Here is a 19,384-nt window from a genome sequence, read left to right on the forward strand (position 1 = left end):
CTGAATTATCTAAATCTACAGATGAAATACAATGTCTTGCTAAGGCTAAGTTTCCACTTGGTTTTTTTTCTGGCAGTTTTTGGAATACTGCCACTGCAGTTTTTGAGCCAAAGACAGAAATGTATTCAAAAGGAATAGGACATATAAAGGAAGGACTTATACTTCTCCTCCCTTATGGATCCACTTCTGACTTTGGCTCAAAAACTGCAGTGGCAGCAATCCAAAAACTGCCAGAAAAAAACTCAAGTGGAAACTTAGCCTAAGTGGGAGACACTGTTTGCAGTGGCTCCTCATTCTGGCTGATAGAGGGGGATCCGAATGTGGTGGCTCACCTTACTTTTTGAATCTAGCATATATACTGGCCTTTAGCGTGGCATATTTAGTGTTTCAGTATTTTGGGGATTTCTCCTCATGTTTGAACTCAGAAGAGTGATGAGATAGTTTTGAACAATAAATCATGTTATTAATAATCAGGTTTCCCAGTTTAGAACACAAACTTCTCCAGCCCATTGGAGTAAACATAAGATCAATTTAAGTTCATCAGGTCAATCAATAGTTTCCAATCTTCATCCACTCTGACAATGAATGATTGAATTAACAACTAGCAATGTGTCCCACTATGTGGACCTATATTTGCAGGAGTACGTTTTAGCACTTCCTAGCTATTTACGGGACTCCTCTCATCATATTGAATCTTAATGGGAAATCCCTTGGAACCCGGTATGGATGTTGGTGACGTGTGTCGTCCCGTCTCTTTATAGTAATATTGATCATAAAAGAGGCCTGACCTGTGTACGGGAGTTCCTTGACCAGGATTCCAGTCTTACTGCCCTTCATAAAGATTTTTTAATAAACTGTTTGCAATTTATTTGACAAAATAACTATTTTGCCTACAACAAAAAAATATATCACCAAGAAATCGGCACAGCGATGGGGGCCAAAGGCCCCAGCCTTCGCTAATCTTTTTGTGGGGTCTTTTGAGCAGAAATTCATTTGGAACAACCCACTATTGTCTCCCCACATTATTTTATATAGACGTTTTATTGATGATCTGTTTTTTATTTGGGAGGCTCCTCCAGGCTCTGAGACACTGCTTTTAGAATCTGTTAACAATAACAATTGGGGAATTTCTTTTACCATGGAAGCTAATTCGGAAGTCATCACGTTTTTAGATCTATGTATTTCTCACATTGATCACTCTTTTTATACCTTCACTCATTTTAAGTCTGTCAATGCCAACAGCTACCTGGAATTCTCAAGTTGGCATTATAAAAAATGTGTACAAAACATCCCTTTTAGCCAATATCGCCGTATTAGAAAAAATTGCACCAGGGATGGTGATTTTTTTTGCTCAGTCACGCATCCTTAAGGAACGTTTTTAAACCAAAAAATATCCGCCCCAAATCATTGAAAATGCTTTTGATAGAGCTAAACAACTCAACCAAAAAAGCTGTATAATCCCAAAGTCAAAACAAAAAGAAGGCACAGTGCAATTGAAGTCAGTGGACCATCAGAAATATACTGGCAATTTTATTACCACTTTTCAGCCAAACCACAGATATTAAAAACATCCTAAAAACTCATTGGCATGTACTCCAATAGGACGCTTACCTTAAGGAATCTTTACCTACAGCATGCCTAACATATAGATATGCACCTAACCTTAAAGGGGTACTCTGGCGCTAAGACATCTTATCCCCTATCCAAAGGATAGCGGATAAGATGCCTGATCGCGGGGGGGTCCCGCCGCTGGAGATCCCCGTGATCTTGCACGCAGCACCCAGTTACAATCAGTCCCCGGAGCATGTTCGCTCCGGGTCTGAATACTGGCGATCACGGGGCTGGAGGATTGTGACGTCACGGCCCCATCTGACATCCTATGGGAGGGGGCGTGACGGCTGTCCTATGGGAAGGGGCGTGACGGCTGTCCTTTGGATAGGGGATAAGATGTCTTAGCGCCAGAGTACCCCTTTAAAAGCCTAGCCAGCTTCATCAACAGTGGCCGGATATCAAAGGACAATCGGATGCTACAACTAAAACAGGGAGCCATAAATGCAACAGGAAGAACTGCTCATGTACACGGTCTAACTACAGATACATAAAAAAGAACAGGTGAAACATTTCGAATAAAAACCCATCTAACCTGTCAATCCGATTATGTGATATATGTCCTTCAATGCATATGCAGCTTGCAATATGTAGGACGAACAACGCAACCCCTGCATAATAGATTAAATAAACATCGCTACAATATTAGGAATAAGTTCCAATTACATGGAGTCTCCCAACATTGTGCCAATTGCCATCCAGAAAATGAACATCCGATTAAGATTACACGGGTTCGGAAAACTGAAGCTACAGGAAGTACACTGCTCAAAAAAATAAAGGGAACACTTAAACAACACAATGTAACTCCAAGTCAATCACACTTCTGTGAAGTCACACTGTCCACTCAGGAAGCAACACTGATTGACAATCAATTTCACATGCTGTTGTGCAAATGGAACAGACAACAGGTGGACATTATAGGCAATTAGCAAGGAGTGGTTCTGCAGGTTGTAACCACAGACCACTTCTCAGTTCCTATGCTTCCTGGCTGATGTTTTGGTCACTTTTGAATGCTGGCGGTGCTTTCACTCTAGTGGTAGCATAAGATGGAGTCTACAACCCACACAGGAGGCTCAGGTAGTGTAGCTCAGAAAGGATGGCACATCAATGCAAGCTGTGGTAAGGTGGTTTGCAGTGTCTGTCAGCGTAGTGTCCAGAGCATAGAGGCGCTACCAGGAGACAGGCCAGTACATCAGGAGACATGGAGGAGGCCGTAGGAGGGAAACAACCCAGCAGCTGGACCACTACCTCTTCCTTTGTGCAAGGATGAGCACTGTAAAATGACCTCCAGCAGGCCACAAATGTGCATGTGTCCACTCAAACGGTCAGAAACAGACTCCATGGGGGTGGTATGAGGGCCCGATGTCCACAGGTGGGGGTTGTGCTTACAGCCCAACACTGTGTAGGATGTTTGACATTTGCCAGAGAACACCAAGATTGGCAAATTCGCCACTGGCGTCCTGCCAGATGAAAGCAGGTTCACACTGAACTGAGCACATGTGACAAAGTCTGGATACACTGTGGAGAACATTCTGCTGCCTGCAACATCATCCAGCATGACTGGTTTGGCGGTGGGTCAGCAATGGTGTGGGGTGGCATTTCTTTGTGGGGCCGCACAGCCCTCCATGTGCTTGCCAGAGGTAGCCTGACTGCCATTAGGTACTGAGATGAGATCCTCAGACCCCTTGTGAGACTATATACTGGTGCGGTTTGCCCTGGGTTCCTCCTAATCCAAGATGATGCTAGACCTCATGTGGCTGGAGTGTGTCAGCAGTTCCTGCAAGAGGAAGGCATTGATGCTATGGACTGGCCTGCCCATTCCCCAGACCTGAATCCAATTGAGCACATCTGGGACATCATGTCTCACTCCATCCACCAACACCACTTTGCACCACAGACTGTCCAGGAGCTCCTGAGGGAGGTCTAGGAGGACATCCCTCAGAAGACCATCCGCCACCTCATCAGGAGCATGCCCAGGCATTGTAGGGAGGTCATACGGGCACGTGGAGGCCACACACACTACTGAGCCTCATTTTGACTTGTTTTAAGGACATTATATCAAAGTTGGATCAGCCTGTAGTGCGGTTTTCCACTTTGATTTTGTGTGAGTGTGACTCCATATCCAGACCTCCATGGGTTGATAAATTTGATTTCCATTGATAATTTTTGGGGGATTTTGTTGTCAGCACATTCATCTATGTAAAGACGAAAGTATTTCATACGATTAGTTCATTCAGATCTAGGATGTGTTACCTTAGTGTTCCCTTTATTTTTTTGAGCAGTGTATATTGCATTTACCGCCTGGGAACTGTGGCCCCGGAGAGCCTGAATGAACTCTCTTTACTTTCCCTGTTTTATTCCCTGTCACATAGTTCTCATAATATCCCTTTATATAATTATCTACATAGTTCTCATAATATCATAATTATTTACATAGTATTCATATTATGCATTTATATAATCATTTACAGCCTCTGTATACACTCTTTACAGTACATATATGTATTTTTTGCTACATAATTCACAAAATTTTTTCATGCAATTATTTAAATCTCCTTTCCATAGTATTCATAACTCCCCTTTACTCCATACATTTTTCTGTTTTACACATTCAATCAATTCCATTTTATAGTATTCATAATTCCTGTTCATTTTACCAATTCCTCTGCTTTACACGTTCATTCAACTAATTATGTAATTTCTGCTAGTGCGGAATACAGTATATATGTTTCTTATCACTACAACTCCGGCTATTAGCATTCATCTATTGATGGACTGCGATCTCTAATATTTCAAATTACTCACTGATAGACAGCTATCTCCTTCGTTCTAGTATCAAGCTACATTCCTCAGAACTCCAAGGCACCTCGGAGCATATACAGCTCAGGAGAGTGCTGCTTCTATCCGTGTGAATATTCCACATATTTACGGCCACTATCATCCAGCGTTTTTTTGTGAAAGTGTTGCTCTATCGTTGTTTTTGGGCTGTTGATGCCATCTACTGGCCACTAGTTGAATAGCACAGACTGATTGACAACCAATCTTCAGTGCTTTTTAAATGTTTGATTTTCTGGTTTTAAATACATCAGGCAATCTATTTATTTGCTCTATAATGAATGTTTTTATTGATTTTTTAAGCCTTATATTTATTTATCTGCACATGGCACTTTCAACCTGTTTGCTTACCTGCCCTTTTGCACAAGGTTGCACACCATTTATCCAGAAGTGTTCAAACAAAAGAAGATTATATACGTAATATAATGAAGTACTGTATGCCTGATGAAGATCCCAGTTTGGTATCGAAACACGTTGCAATAAAGTTTATACATCTTATCCAGTGAGACCAGCGACTTCATTGGGGGGGGGGGACATTTTCCCTTCTCCACTTCTATGATTGAATTAACCTGTTCAGGACACAGGGCGTATGTATACGCCCTGCATCCCTAGTCCTTAAAGGGGTATTCCTGGAAAAAACTTTTTTTTTATATATCAACTGGTTCCAGAAAGTTAAACAGAATTGTAAATTACTTCTGTTAAAAAATCTTAATCCTTTCAGTACTTATGAGCTTCTGAAGTTCAGGTTGTTCTTTTCTGTCTAAGTGCTCTCTGATGACACGTGTCTCGGGAAACGCCCAGTTTAGAAGCAAATTCCCATAGCAAACCTCTTCTAAACTGGGCGGTTCCCGAGACAGGTGTCATCAGAGATTACTTAGACGGAAAAGAACAACCTAAACTTCAGAAGCTCATAAGTACTGAAAGGATTAAGATTTTTTAATAGAAGTAATTTACAAATCTGTTTAACTTTCTGGAGCCGGTTGCAGTGGTGCCCAAACGGTAGCCCTCCAGATGTTGCCAAACTACAACTCTCAGCATGCCTGGACTGCCCAGGCATGCTGGGAGTTGTAGTTCTGTAGCATCTGTCCTTTCAGATTTATACTTGATATATGAAAAAATAGAAGCAAAAAAGAATAGCGCGACAATGTGCCGTAAATGTAGTTCTTAATACACTGGGCAGAAGATGTATGAACAGTTTTTGCTCACCTTGGGGTGTTGTGCACTGGGCACAACACCATGTAGTGCTTGTCTCCCGATGCAACGGGAATGGCTGAATTTAGGAGGTGCGGCTCACACCGTGGCGTCCTGTGGGTCCGGGACGTCTGGAGGATGCAATGGATAGAGTTTCTCCGAGACAATCGTGCTCAGGGGAAAAAAAATCGGTGTCCAAAAAAGCACTCTCTCCTCTGCGTCAGCTCGCGGGTATCGGATACAAATGGTGGTCATGAAAAGAAATAGCCTTGCTTGGTGGGGTAGTTTAGTAGTTTGAGTTTTATTGAGAAAAATCCCAGATAACGCGTTTCGAGGGGTGGGGTCCCCTCTTCGTCAGATCCAATGATGTGGCATGTATGCAGAGGCCACTGATTTATACATGAAAAAGCCCGCAAAAATCACCGCGAATTACCGGGTGCACGGCAAGAACATAAATGCAAACATGACCATAATTATAATATACATATGGGCTGTACCGTGTCAGCAGTGTTTACAACCCTCTGGCGGAGGTAAAACGGGAAAAACACAAATTCTGAAAATACAGATACATCTCCCATAATAAAGATACTTAAAAGTATTGGGACCATTGGCCCTGCCCTCCGTATGAGAGGCAGTGTAGGTGTGAGTGAGAGTGCTGCTTCCCGTAGTCCGGTGACATGCAGAGATAGATGTGTGGGAGGATCGCGGCTGTCTATGGTATGGGAGACCTGGTTGAGTGTTTCCCATGTGGACCACATGTTAACATTACATTCCGAACAGGCCCGAGCTAGAATGAAGGGCTGGTTTTCTTCTTCGGTGTGGTGTTTTTATAGGGGTAACGTATAGAGCTACCTCTCCAACAATCGGCCCCGTGGGAAGGCAGAGATGTAGCCAGGTCATAGTCCCTGAAGGTTGGATAAGGGAATTTTTGGTGGCAGAGATGTAGCAGGATCGCGACTCGCGGAGGTTGTTGCTACGGTGAGGGAACATTTAGTGAGATTCACCCTTTGTGGTATGTTATCCTCCAATGTAGGTGTAGCCCTTTGGGAGTGGATCCCGTGGCTATATGGCCTGACTGAAGTTCCTAAGGAGAGGATGATATGATGAAAAGAAGCGGTGCGGCAGTCAGAGTAGGTGGGTCTGTAGTGTTTGGCTTTAGTGGATTAATTCAATGGCTTCATTCAATCCATGAGGCTGGAGAGATTCCAATCTGTAAATCCAATACATTTCTTTTTTTCCCAAAGCTTCCAAGCGATTGGTAATGTGTTCTGGGATGTAATCAATGGGCATGATGGAAAAGGCTTCTTTGATCTCATTGTGTTTAGTTGTGATGTGCCGTGATAGGCCATGGAGCATAAATCCCTTTTTCACATTGCATCTGTGTTGATTTAGTATTTGGTGTAATTTTCGCGTGGTCCTCCCCACGTATTGTTTTCCACAACAACAGTTGATGAGGTAGATGACAAACTGGGATTGGCATGTCAGGTGGAATTGCAATTGGAAAGTTTCACCTGTGTGGTGGCTCTTAAAGTCGGTGCTGTGATCTGCTATGATGTTGCAGCAGAGACACCTCTTCTTGCCACATTTGAACACACCTTTTTTAAGGGTGGTCTCCTTAGTGCAACGTTTGGCTGGTCTTTGTTTTTTCAAGCGACTGGGCGCTATCATATTTCTAAGAGAGGGAGCTCTCCTGAATGTAAGCATAGGTTGAGAGGGCAGGATTTCTTTCAGGTAGGGGTCATTTTTTAAAAGACCCCAGTATTTTTGTAGTATCTTTCTTATGTTGTAGTGGCCTGAGGAGTAGGTTGTTATAAAACTACTGTTCTTCCTCTCCGTGTTGTGTTTCAAACATTTGTTTGGGTTCCCTCGGTTTTCTTCTGATTTCTCCTTTTTACATTCTTCTTTTGGGTTTGCATCATTCGGAGTGGTTGACGGCACTCGAGGGGATGGTAAGCAGGATTCCCGAGTGAGTTTAAGTGCTTTCTGGAATGCATTTTCTACCAGGGTTTTAGGGTATTCTTTTATAGCAAATCTGTTCTTTAGAATTTTTGATTGGTCAATGTATGTCTTTGTACTCGTGCAGTTTTTGCGCACCCGGCGAAATTGGCCATAAGGTATATTTTGCTTCCATTTCGAGTAGTGGCCACTCAAAAACAGTACATAGCTGTGTGAGTCCACGGTTTTGAAAAACGTGGAGGTGATGATTTTATTAATATAAAAGAGTTGGAGAGGCTCTTGTCTGACTACCCACCAAATAAACCCGGGCTACCTAATTAGACACTTATACCCAAGGTGTCAGATTGTAGTTTGTCTGTAGAAATATATATATTAGGGCTCAGGGTTTGAGACAACTGGACAGGTTGTGTTTAAAGTAATATTTCAATTTATTGATTGTATATAATGTGACAATTGAATATTAGATAAAATGTAAATAGCAGCAACTGCGTCTCACAGGGCCCTTGTGTAGGCGCAGCACCAACTATTAAGAACTATAGCATATGTATAGTACAGTATATAAAATATAAAAATATACTTGTAAAAAATTATAAAAGATATAAAATAAGAATATAGAGACCACCATAAACATATATATATATATAGAGGGATCTGGATGGGAGAGTCTTAGTCCATCCTCTATGGTAAATAATCTCCTCTCATAAAAAAGTCCTGCTCATATAGACCGATTCTGGTATTGTGGTCTCCCACAGTGGTGATGTTGGTAGATGGTGGGTTGCGGGTGGTGTTGTCGCAGCGGTTCTGCGGATGCGCACGTACATGTGCCGGTGGCGTCCTCGTGGCAGCGAGGCGCGGATGTCTCCATTACCGGGTGTCGGGTGATTGACAGTTTATTGTCCGGTATCGGACTGCTATTGACTTAAGCAGGGCAAATATACTGGTGGTCTCAATAGGTATTGAGGGGACGCTGGACGCGTTTCAGAACTCTCTCAGTCCTTTCTTCAGCAGCAAAGAATAAGTGTAATGGGGGGTCACTGTGTCGTATTTTATACATATAACTCCTCCTCTATCAATTAGTGACATCAGATCCAGAGTAAACAAAGTCAACAAAACAAAATAGTGGTGTTAGATTTATGAATGAAAGTAGTAGAGCTCAGTACTAAATGAATAGGACTGTCTTCAATTACATATAGTCTGCTGTGTAATGCATTGAAAATAAAATAAAAAAGACCTGTATTAAATAATATACGTGAGTGAATTACAAAGTGATGTCTTTTTGTGTGAATGGAATGTTTGAGATATATAAAGTAAATTCATTGTGTGCCAATTGTTGACCATAAATATAAAATCATAGTATCTGTGTACAATTGTATAAAAGTATGAATACTATGTGAAAGTCTAAATATTGATGATAATGCAAATATTTAAAATATTGGTGTAGTGTGAAATGGGATATATATTTTGCTTGTGAGTATAATTGTGATGGTGAAACCTAATATGCAAATGTGGTGATTGTGGATTACTAGAGACCAGGTGTCTGAAGAAAAGTATCTATACTCTAAGTGTCCTACAGTCAGTATATCTGTTGCAGTATAGAAGAAGGGACTAGATAGTGTACATAAGACATACAAAAGTTATAGACAATGGAGATATAAATACCCGAGTTGTGTGGATAAAGGCAAGGGCCCAATAAAGGGTCCGTCAGGGTGCTGATTGTACAGCCAGACCCCGACGGGCCGTCCAAAGGGACCTCACCCATCTTTATTCCAAAAAGCCGAACAGTTCCAGGTCTTTATTCAAGCCCTTGGGGGCTAGTGACCCAAATTCGAATATCTTGCGAGATTCTGCCCTAGACATTTTCCCAATAAAATTCCCTCCCCTCCAATCTTTGTGTATCAGTTGTAGTGCCGTATATCTTAAAAGGTTAGGGTTACCTTGGTGGACAGATTTAAAATGTGCCGATAAGGGGTGTTTATCATTTTGTTTTTTGATGTTGTATCGATGCTCCAGAATGCGTGTTTTAAGTGCACGTGACGTGCGTCCTATGTATTGTTTGTGACATGGACATTCAATTAGATAAATAACCCCCTTACTGGCACAGTTAAAAAATTCTTTAATAGTAAAGGTGTAATCATTTACTGTAGATTTTACCGTCACGGTTCTCTTGTCGAATCTCGTGGATTTACAATTCGGACATTGTCCACATCTAAAAAAACCTTTTAAGTCAACCAGAGTAGAGTCTGGTTTGGTACGTTTTTGATTGGGACGTATAGTGGGAGCTATCTTGATGCCGAGATTGGGGGCCTTTGTGTATATAATGGGAGGTTTCTCGGGGATGAGGCTCCCAATTGTTTTATCTTGTTGGAGTAATGGCCAATATTTTTTAATAATGTTTGCTATTTTGCGGTGTTGAGTATTATATGGGATGATTAGTTTGGAGTTGTCTATATTGGTGGTATTTTGAGCTTCTGGGCTTTTTTGGAGAAAGAAGGTTGTTCGGTCTAGGTTTCTAACCTTTTCTAATGATTGTGTCAGATTTTCTGATGGATATAATTTGTCTAGGAATTGTTGTGTGAGAGTTGCGGCTTCCAGTTCGAATTGTTCATTCTGTGTGCAGTTGCGTTTTAGTCTACGGTACTGACTTGTTGGTACATTGGTCAACCACTGTGGTAAGTGGCAACTGGTGTGAAGAATAAATCCGTTTTTGGCTACTGGTTTGTGGAAAGTGCTACAGATGAGTCTGTCAGTGCTAGTGGTGATTAATAGGTCCAAGAATTCTACTGAAACAGAGCTGGTATTGGGGGTGAATTTAAGATTTAAATTATTGTTGTTGAGTGAATTAATGAATAGGTCTAAGTTTGTGGTAGAGCCGCGCCAAATGAAAAAAAATGTCGTCTATATAACGGTGCCAGGCCACCAGATCCGTCCCCAGCTGTGGATAGATGGTGGTGTCTTCCCAATCTGCCATGAACAGATTGGCATAGCTGGGGGCGAATCTGGTGCCCATGGCCGTACCGTTGGTCTGTAAATAATAGTCAGATGCAAATGAGAAAAAGTTATGTGATAGTATAAATTGAATACCATCAATAATGAACTGTATTTGGTCTGGATGTAAGTCGGATTTCTTTGTGAGGGTGGATTGGATGGCAGCAATTCCTTGTTGGTGATTAATTACTGTGTATAGGGAACTGACGTCTAGTGTCCCCAAGATCCAGGATGGATCCCACCTTATCGCCTCGACTATTTGTACTACTTGTGTGGTATCCCGTATATAGGATTTTGTTTCTTTTACATAGGGTTGCAAGAATTGGTCTATGTACTGAGAAAAATTTGCTGTGATAGATCCTATACCCGATACTATCGGGCGGCCCGGGGGCTTGGTGGGATTCTTATGGATTTTGGGGATTGTGTAAAAAACTGGAAGTCTTTTTGGAGTGTTAGTAATAAACTCATATTCTTGTTTGGTGAGGATTCCCTGTTCTTTAGCTGTAGTGCACAAAGTATTCAATTCCTCAAAATATTCTATAGTGGGGTCCCCTTTGAGTTTACTATAGGTGTTTGTGTCATTCAATTGTGATATACATTCAGCCATGTATGTTGGAGTGTCCATCACTACTATACCGCCTCCTTTGTCGGCCGGCCTAACAGTGATGGACAACTCTTCTTGGAATAGTTTGATGGCTTTTATTTCACCCTGAGATAAATTGTTCCATGTTTTATTAGGTTTTTTGATTTTTCTCAATTCATTCTCTATAGCTTTTTTGAATGATAACATATCTGTGCTAACTTCTTGGTAGGGGAAGAAACAAGATTTCTTTTTTAAAATAGAATGGCTATAAATGGATGTGTTTGTGGGAGTCGGAATGGGGTTTTTTATAAAATATTTTTTTAAACATAACTTGCGAATATATTTTTCTAGACCAATGTATGTACCAAATTTGTCTAACGGTTGGCTTGGCGCATATTTTAGACCTTTATTAAGTAATTTGAGTTGATCTGGATTGAGAGATTTGGAACTAAGATTAAAAATAGCACTATCTGTGTCACTTATGGTTTGCTCATTTTGGATTTTGGTATTTCGGTTTCTTCTATGGTGTCCTCTGCGTATTCTCTTTTTCTGTTGGGGGTTGGTACTCCCATGCTGTTTGATGGTGTCGGGTGAATTTGAGCTACTGTTTCCACTGTTTTGATAATCCTGCGTGGTTCTGGGACTTGTGCGGGGTTTGGGACTGACATCAGTTCTGGAAGTTGTCTGTTGGAATACTGTTGGGGAGCTGGGTATTGGTGTGAGGGGGTGTGTTGGGTAGTGATGTGTGTAATTGAATTTTGGGTGACGTGGTTTGTGTGAAGCATATGGTCTGGGTTGTCTCCAATTGGGGTGTGGGAAATACGGAGACCGAGGGCTCTGAGGATATGTCTGGGAATTGGAACGGTGATATGTTTGATGTGCTGTGTGTCCATATTTTGGTTTGTGACTCGTGGCATATGGGGAAAATGGTGCATTTGGCTGTTGGGGAGTTACCCCTAAAAAAGCATTATCTGTAGCTAATGCTGTGTATTTGTTGGATGTGGGTACACTATAAGTTTGTGTTTGTGGATTATTTGATAATTTAGTTTGATCTGATATTTGTTTATTGGCATTCCATAATCTTTTTTTTAGTTTTTTTTAGTGATAATTTCGTTTTCAATTGCATCTAATTTTTTAATTAAGCATTCTTGATATTTCAAGAATTCAGTTGTTTGTTCAAATGAGTCAATTGTTGTACGTAATGTGGCAATTTTAGTGTCAATATCTGAGAGAATTTGTTCCCGTCTTTCCACCACTAATTTAGTTGTCTCTATGGAGACCTGTTTGAAAAATGTATTCCATTTGACATCAAATGTGTCACTATGTAGGTCTCCCGCTGGTGTTTTAAAAACTGTTAGGCCTTTGGGAATATTTTCTGTATTAATCATATGGGTTAATGTTTTTATTTCCCATTTTTGTTTTAAATTTTTAATTAGATAATATTCTAGTTCCCTGAATGTGTCTGATACTATTTTCTGTGGTTGTGTAGCATCACTAGAATTTTGTACATTGTCTGTAGAGTCGGAGAATTGGAAAGTTTCAACATTAGATTGTTTTTTAGCTAAATGTGTCCAGATGTCCATGGTAGTAGGAAGGCAGAGCTCTAACCTCCTGGGTATATTCAAGGTAATAATATAAAAGAGTTGGAGAGGCTCTTGTCTGACTACCCACCAAATAAACCCGGGCTACCTAATTAGACACTTATACCCAAGGTGTCAGATTGTAGTTTGTCTGTAGAAATATATATATTAGGGCTCAGGGTTTGAGACAACTGGACAGGTTGTGTTTAAAGTAATATTTCAATTTATTGATTGTATATAATGTGACAATTGAATATTAGATAAAATGTAAATAGCAGCAACTGCGTCTCACAGGGCCCTTGTGTAGGCGCAGCACCAACTATTAAGAACTATAGCATATGTATAGTACAGTATATAAAATATAAAAATATACTTGTAAAAAATTATAAAAGATATAAAATAAGAATATAGAGACCACCATAAACATATATATATATAGAGGGATCTGGTGGTCTCCTTAGTGCAACGTTTGGCTGGTCTTTGTTTTTTCAAGCGACTGGGCGCTATCATATTTCTAAGAGAGGGAGCTCTCCTGAATGTAAGCATAGGTTGAGAGGGCAGGATTTCTTTCAGGTAGGGGTCATTTTTTAAAAGACCCCAGTATTTTTGTAGTATCTTTCTTATGTTGTAGTGGCCTGAGGAGTAGGTTGTTATAAAACTACTGTTCTTCCTCTCCGTGTTGTGTTTCAAACATTTGTTTGGGTTCCCTCGGTTTTCTTCTGATTTCTCCTTTTTACATTCTTCTTTTGGGTTTGCATCATTCGGAGTGGTTGACGGCACTCGAGGGGATGGTAAGCAGGATTCCCGAGTGAGTTTAAGTGCTTTCTGGAATGCATTTTCTACCAGGGTTTTAGGGTATCCTTTTATAGCAAATCTGTTCTTTAGAATTTTTGATTGGTCAATGTATGTCTTTGTACTCGTGCAGTTTTTGCGCACCCGGCGAAATTGGCCATAAGGTATATTTTGCTTCCATTTCGAGTAGTGGCCACTCAAAAAAGGTACATAGCTGTGTGAGTCCACGGTTTTGAAAAACGTGGAGGTGATGATTTTATTGTCATGGTGAGAGATTGGCAGGTCTAAAAATTCGATTTCCTTGTTGGAGATGTTTGGTGTTAGGGTGATACCCCAAATTAGTGTTGTTCATTTCGCAGATCAGTGTATGGATCTGCTCGACTGTACCTTTCCAAAGCAAGAATAAATCATCTATATAGCGTTTGTAGATGACTGTGTGCTCGCAAAACAGGTTATTTTTGTAGAGGAACTCTTCCTCAAACTGCCCCATGAAGAGGTTCGCGTAGGAGGGCGCCACTCTGGTGCCCATGGCTGTCCCTCTGGTTTGCTGGAACGTTCTCCCGTTGTACGTGAAGAAGTTATTCTTTAGAATAAGTTCCAGACATGTAGTTAGAAAATCTGCCTGATTTGCAGGGATTTTGGTGTCATTTCTTAAGTAGGGCGCTGTGCTCTTTATTCCTAGATCGTGTCTGATGTTGGAATATAAGGCCGACACATCCATAGTTACAAACAGCATGTTCTCTTCCCATGTTATATCTTTTAGTATTTGGATTAGTTGGTCCGAATTTTTAAGATAACTGGGTAGATTCTGGACATGGGGTTGGAGTATAAGGTCCAGGTACTGTGAGATGTTACTCGTAATACTCTCAATCCCAGAAATGATAGGTCTTCCTGGTGGATGTTCCTGGTCCTAATGTACCTTAGGTAGATGGTAATAAAAGGGCATCTTTGGGTTGGAGATCCATAGAAAGTTCTTTTCTTTCTTGGTGATGACATTCTGTTTGACACCATCTTCCAGTATAGAGAAAACTTTTTGTTTTAGTGCAGGGAGGGGGTTACTGTTAACCTGTTCATAGTACGAGGTGTCCCCCAGAATCTTCCATGCTTCTTTGTCGTAGTCCATGTAATTTTGTATTACAATGCCTCCGCCCTTATCGGCGGGACGTATCACAATATTCAGGTTTTCTTTTAATGCCTTCAGGGCAGTGCGTTCGCACTTAGTGAGGTGGCCCTCTTTTGTGGTAGACTTAGAGGTGTCGGGGAGACTCTTGTAGTCCTTTGCTACTAGGTCATGGAAGGACTTCAGAAGATGACCCTGACTTTCCACAGGGTAGAATTTGGATTTGGCCTTCACCTCCGGGTGCACCCCGGGTATTATGGTTGTCTCCTGTGGGAGATATTTAGGGCTGATGCTTGGTAGCGCGAAGTGACGCTGTAGTGTCAGACATCTCGTGAACCTATGAAGGTCTAGAAATAGATCAAACTTGTCCGGGTGTGATTTAGGGCAATATGATAGACCTTTCTGCAGCAAGGATATCTCTCCTTGGTTTAGTAGGTGGTCTGATAGGTTAAAGATTTTGATTGTTGATTCCTTTATAGACTCCCTTGCGAGTTCTAGTGTGATGAAAGGTTTTAATTTTTTCTTTTTGGCGTTTTTCCACTGGGTGTTTCGGACACCTCCTCGTGTTCCTCTCCTAGTTTTCTTTTTGTTGGTTTTCCAGGTTGGAAGTAATCCGTTATTTGCCGGGGCCGATCGTGACCCACCCCTAAAAAATGGGTGGATAGATTACTGTGGGTGGTTTCTGGGATTGTGGTGGTTGTTTCTGAAGGGCTGTGGATGTCTCCATGGTCGGTGCCTCCAGAGAGGTTGATAAGATCTCGCTCGGTGGTCCGGAGTGAAGGAGATAGGTGATCGTTTAGGTGGGCGGATTGGTGAATCTCAGCCGTGACAGTAAAGGTGTGTAGAGAGTCCCTTATCGTTTTTAGAAAAGGGACTAGGGCGTTTTCTCCTGTGGCAGAATTGTCTATCAGGACTGTATGTGAATCAGAGTTTGGTTCTGAAATGCTGGTGTCGTGCACTGTTAGTGTTGATAGATCCAGGGGATTTTCCTTTAGTGGTGATGGGGACAGTTGTAGGATTGGTACGACATCCTCTATGTTGAACATCATATCTTCTTTCAGTTTGTCCTTCAGACGTTTTATGGAATGTCTGATGTCTTTCATGTGCTCATCCACTCGTGGGTGTGGGATCCCCGGGGTTTCTTTGTTCGGCTCGGTGGGTAGAGGATTATTCCCTTACCCAACCTTCAGGGACTACGCCCTGGCTACATCACTGCCTTCCCACGGGGCCGATTGTTGGAGAGGTAGCTCTATACGTTACCCCTATAAAAACACCACACCGAAGAAGAAGAAAAACAGCCCTTCATTCTAGCTCGGGCCTGTTCGGAATGTAATGTTAACATGTGGTCCACATGGGAAACACTCACCCAGGTCTCCCATACCAAAGACAGCCGCGATCCTCCCGCACATCTATCTCTGCATGTCACTGGACTACAGGAAGCAGCACTCTATCACTCACACCTACACCGCCTCTCATACGGAGGGCAGGGCCAATGGTCCCAATACTTTTAAGTATCTTTATTATGGGAGATGTATCTGTGTATTTTCAGAATTTGTGTTTTTCCCGTTTTACCTCCGCCAGAGGGTTGTAAACACTGCTGACACGGTACAGCCCATATGTATATTATAATTATGGTCATGTTTGCATTAATGTTCTTGCCTTGCACCCGGTAATTCGCGGTGATTTTCGCGGGCTTTTTCATGTATAAATCAGTGGCCTCTGCATACATGCCACATCATTGGATCTGACGAAGAGGGGGTCCCACCCCTCGAAACGCATTATCTGTGATTTTTCTCAAAACTCCAACTACTAAACTACTCCACCGAGCAAGGCTATTTCTTTTCATGACCACCATTTGTATCCGATACCCGCGAGCTGACGCAGAGGATAGAGCGCTTTTTTGGACACCGATTTTTTTCCCCTGAGCACGATTGTCTCGGAGAAACTCTATCCATTGCGTCCCTTCAGATTTAGCAATTTTCAAGAATTTTCTGAAAATTGCTGCTCTACTTTGAAGTCCTCTTATTTTTTCAAAAAGCAAAAATATGTCCATTTTATGATGCCAACATAAAGTAGACATATTGTATTTGTGAATAAAGATAAAATTTATTGTGAATATCCATTTTCCTTACAAGTAGAGAGCTACAAAGTTAGAAAAATGCTAAATTTGCATGAAATTTGGGGATTTTTCACCAAAAAAGGATGCAAGTAGCGCTGAAAATTTACCACCAAAATAAAGTAGAATATGTCACGAAAAAACAATATCAGAATCAGAATATTTGGTAAATGCGTTTTTGCGTTATTAATTCATAAAGCGACGGTGGTCAGAATTGCGAAAAAGGGCTCAGTCCTTAAGGTGAAAAAGGGCTGCGTCCTTAAGGGGTTAAGAGACTAAATGCTGAATGGTTCACAACCTCATATGACTGAAATATATTTCTCTTTCTTTAACATTTTAAGATAAACCTGGTAGCGTTGGGGCCCTTGACTAATCTGGCGTTGGCAGTCAAAATAGATTCAAGCCTCCCAAAGAAGCTAAATAAGCTGTACATAATGGGAGGAAACACAGAAGGTAACTGATTTCACCGACTAACACAATCTTACACTTTAGGACTCATCTGGTTTAGGCCTTGTTCGTATTCAAAATCAGGGCAATGGTGTCCACTATGCATAAATTATATTTACATAATTTTTATATTTTCTGCATAAATGCAATTTTGTGTGTTTCAGGCAGAGGGAACAGGACAACTTGTGCAGAATTTAATTTCTACATGGATCCAGAAGCTGCTTATATTGTAACAAATGAGTTTACATGTCCCACGTTTATTGCTGCTCTGGAGTTCACCCGTGAAAACTTCCTAACCACGGTATTTACCAGATCGTGCTGTAATGTTAAGTAATGACAGCTGACAAACACTAGTTATCTTGTGACATAACTTGTTACAGTAAAGCTGAAGGTCATCATACTCCCCTTACTGGTGAAAAAACAACTTGTAGCTATGAAATCAAAGCAGCCGATATTGTTGTTTCATCGGTTCTCTCCATTTGTGGGTTAGCAGGCAGTAAGTCACAAGCAGCTAACATGCACAGTGTGTGGCTAACAGGCACAGGGGCTGTTTGGATTACTAGGGAAGCTGTGAAGGCTTCTTATTAATACTAGGATACTACAATTTTTGGTTACATTTAGATCATGTAATCTAATAATTAGGTAATGGCATGACTATACTGCACATTTTCTGCACTATAGTAAAAACAAGTGAATTGGAGGAGATTAATCAGAATTTTCCCATAGTTAGGGTGGGTTCACACAGGTTCCCGTATCCCAGCCATATGCACCTTATATGTTTTTCTGACCGGACCTAAAACCGTGGTATACCACGGTTTTAGGTCCAGTTAGAGAATCGTATACATGGCAAAAATGAGCTGACTGGAGTCAGCGTTTGACTCCGGTTGGCTTATTGAAATGAATGGGGTTCGGGCCGGATCCAGCTGGGATACGGAAGCGGACGGTTTTCGATCGTCCCAACCGGATATGGCACTCTAAGCAGATTAATTCTTCCCCAACAAGTTTTACCTGCAACTTGTGTTTATAAAACTTCAGCAAAAACACTCTACAGGACTACTACTTCCTTTGTAAAATGGAGAGTGGGGGAAGATAATTTTTAATATTAGATGAGGTATAAAATAAAAATTTTTGTGTTTAATTTTTCTTTAGGAATATTTCAATAACTGGGTAAACCAGGACACAAAGAAAGCCAAATTTATGAAGAAGATCACAGCAAAGTGGCCTCAGAAACAATATTTTGTCTCTTACGACTCATATGCTATGGCTGCAGCAATTGAAGATAATATTATCACAGAATATATGACATGTGCTGTGAGTGTGGAACTTCATGGGAGATACGCCAGAGGCATGCTGGTCCTGGACACAGACGATAAGTGGAAGAAGGAGCATAAAGCTTTACTAATGAAGAAATGTAATTTAGACCTCTTTAAAGAAAGACTATGGAATGCTCTTCTATAAGAAGTAACACATTATGAGAAAAGTAATAAACCTTTTGTTTGAGTAACTTTTTTCTTTTTACAACGACTGCACATGTATTCTAAAAATGTAGCTTATGTACAGGATATAATATATCTGAATAAAAAGTTATATAACCTTGCAAATGCGCTAAAAAGTATGGACAATACTTCCAGCATGGCGAGACAGCCTTCAAGGTAAGCTTAGGAGTCATGGTTTTTCAACAGCTAGGAGCTACAGGTTGGGGAACAATGTTCTAGGTCATGCAGATTCACATTAGTTTGCTGTAAATACTTTACTACGTAATACGTGGTTTCTCCAAGTCTGCTAGAACAGCAATGCTGTAATAGGGAACATGGAGTCAGGTTGGGAACATTGAGTACTTTAAAGTTATAAGCATGTGTCTACATTCTCACTAGCCTAATACGAACACATAATTATGGCCATAGGTCTAGTGACGTACCTGTCAGTTCAGGTAGTTAGACCCTCGTTTAGGTGAGGGCTTGTAGTTGTAATAATACAGCTGTATTAGACTAGTGTGAACCTAGTCTAAAGGTGTTGTCCAGAATTAAACCTTGCAGCTATCTTCCAATGACCGCACAAGACTTGTGGCACTGCAGCTCAACCCATTCACTTTAGTTCAGTTGAGATGAAATACCAGGAACTACCTATAGACAGCTAAAATGGTGAATTATACTCACTGATAATTCCTTTTC

The 19,384-nt window shown here is 41.1% G+C and overlaps 1 protein-coding gene across 3 annotated transcripts in view; it reads left to right on the top strand.

The window, feature by feature from the left end:
- LOC130355586 (uncharacterized) overlaps nt 1–18,805 on the top strand; it is a 49,714-nt gene extending 30,909 nt beyond the window's left edge. For all 3 annotated transcript variants that reach the window (XM_056555904.1, XM_056555906.1, XM_056555907.1), the window contains exons 4-6: nt 17,108–17,219; nt 17,378–17,514; nt 18,363–18,805. In XM_056555904.1, the coding sequence (XP_056411879.1) occupies nt 17,108–17,219; nt 17,378–17,514; nt 18,363–18,671 (558 nt within the window). In that variant the 3' untranslated portion in view covers nt 18,672–18,805. The remainder of the gene's footprint in view (nt 1–17,107; nt 17,220–17,377; nt 17,515–18,362) is intronic.
- Nucleotides 18,806–19,384: the final 579 nt, after the last annotated feature.

The sequence above is a fragment of the Hyla sarda genome, chromosome 2 (genome assembly GCF_029499605.1).
Source record: "Hyla sarda isolate aHylSar1 chromosome 2, aHylSar1.hap1, whole genome shotgun sequence".
NCBI classification, from domain to species: Eukaryota; Metazoa; Chordata; class Amphibia; order Anura; family Hylidae; genus Hyla; species Hyla sarda.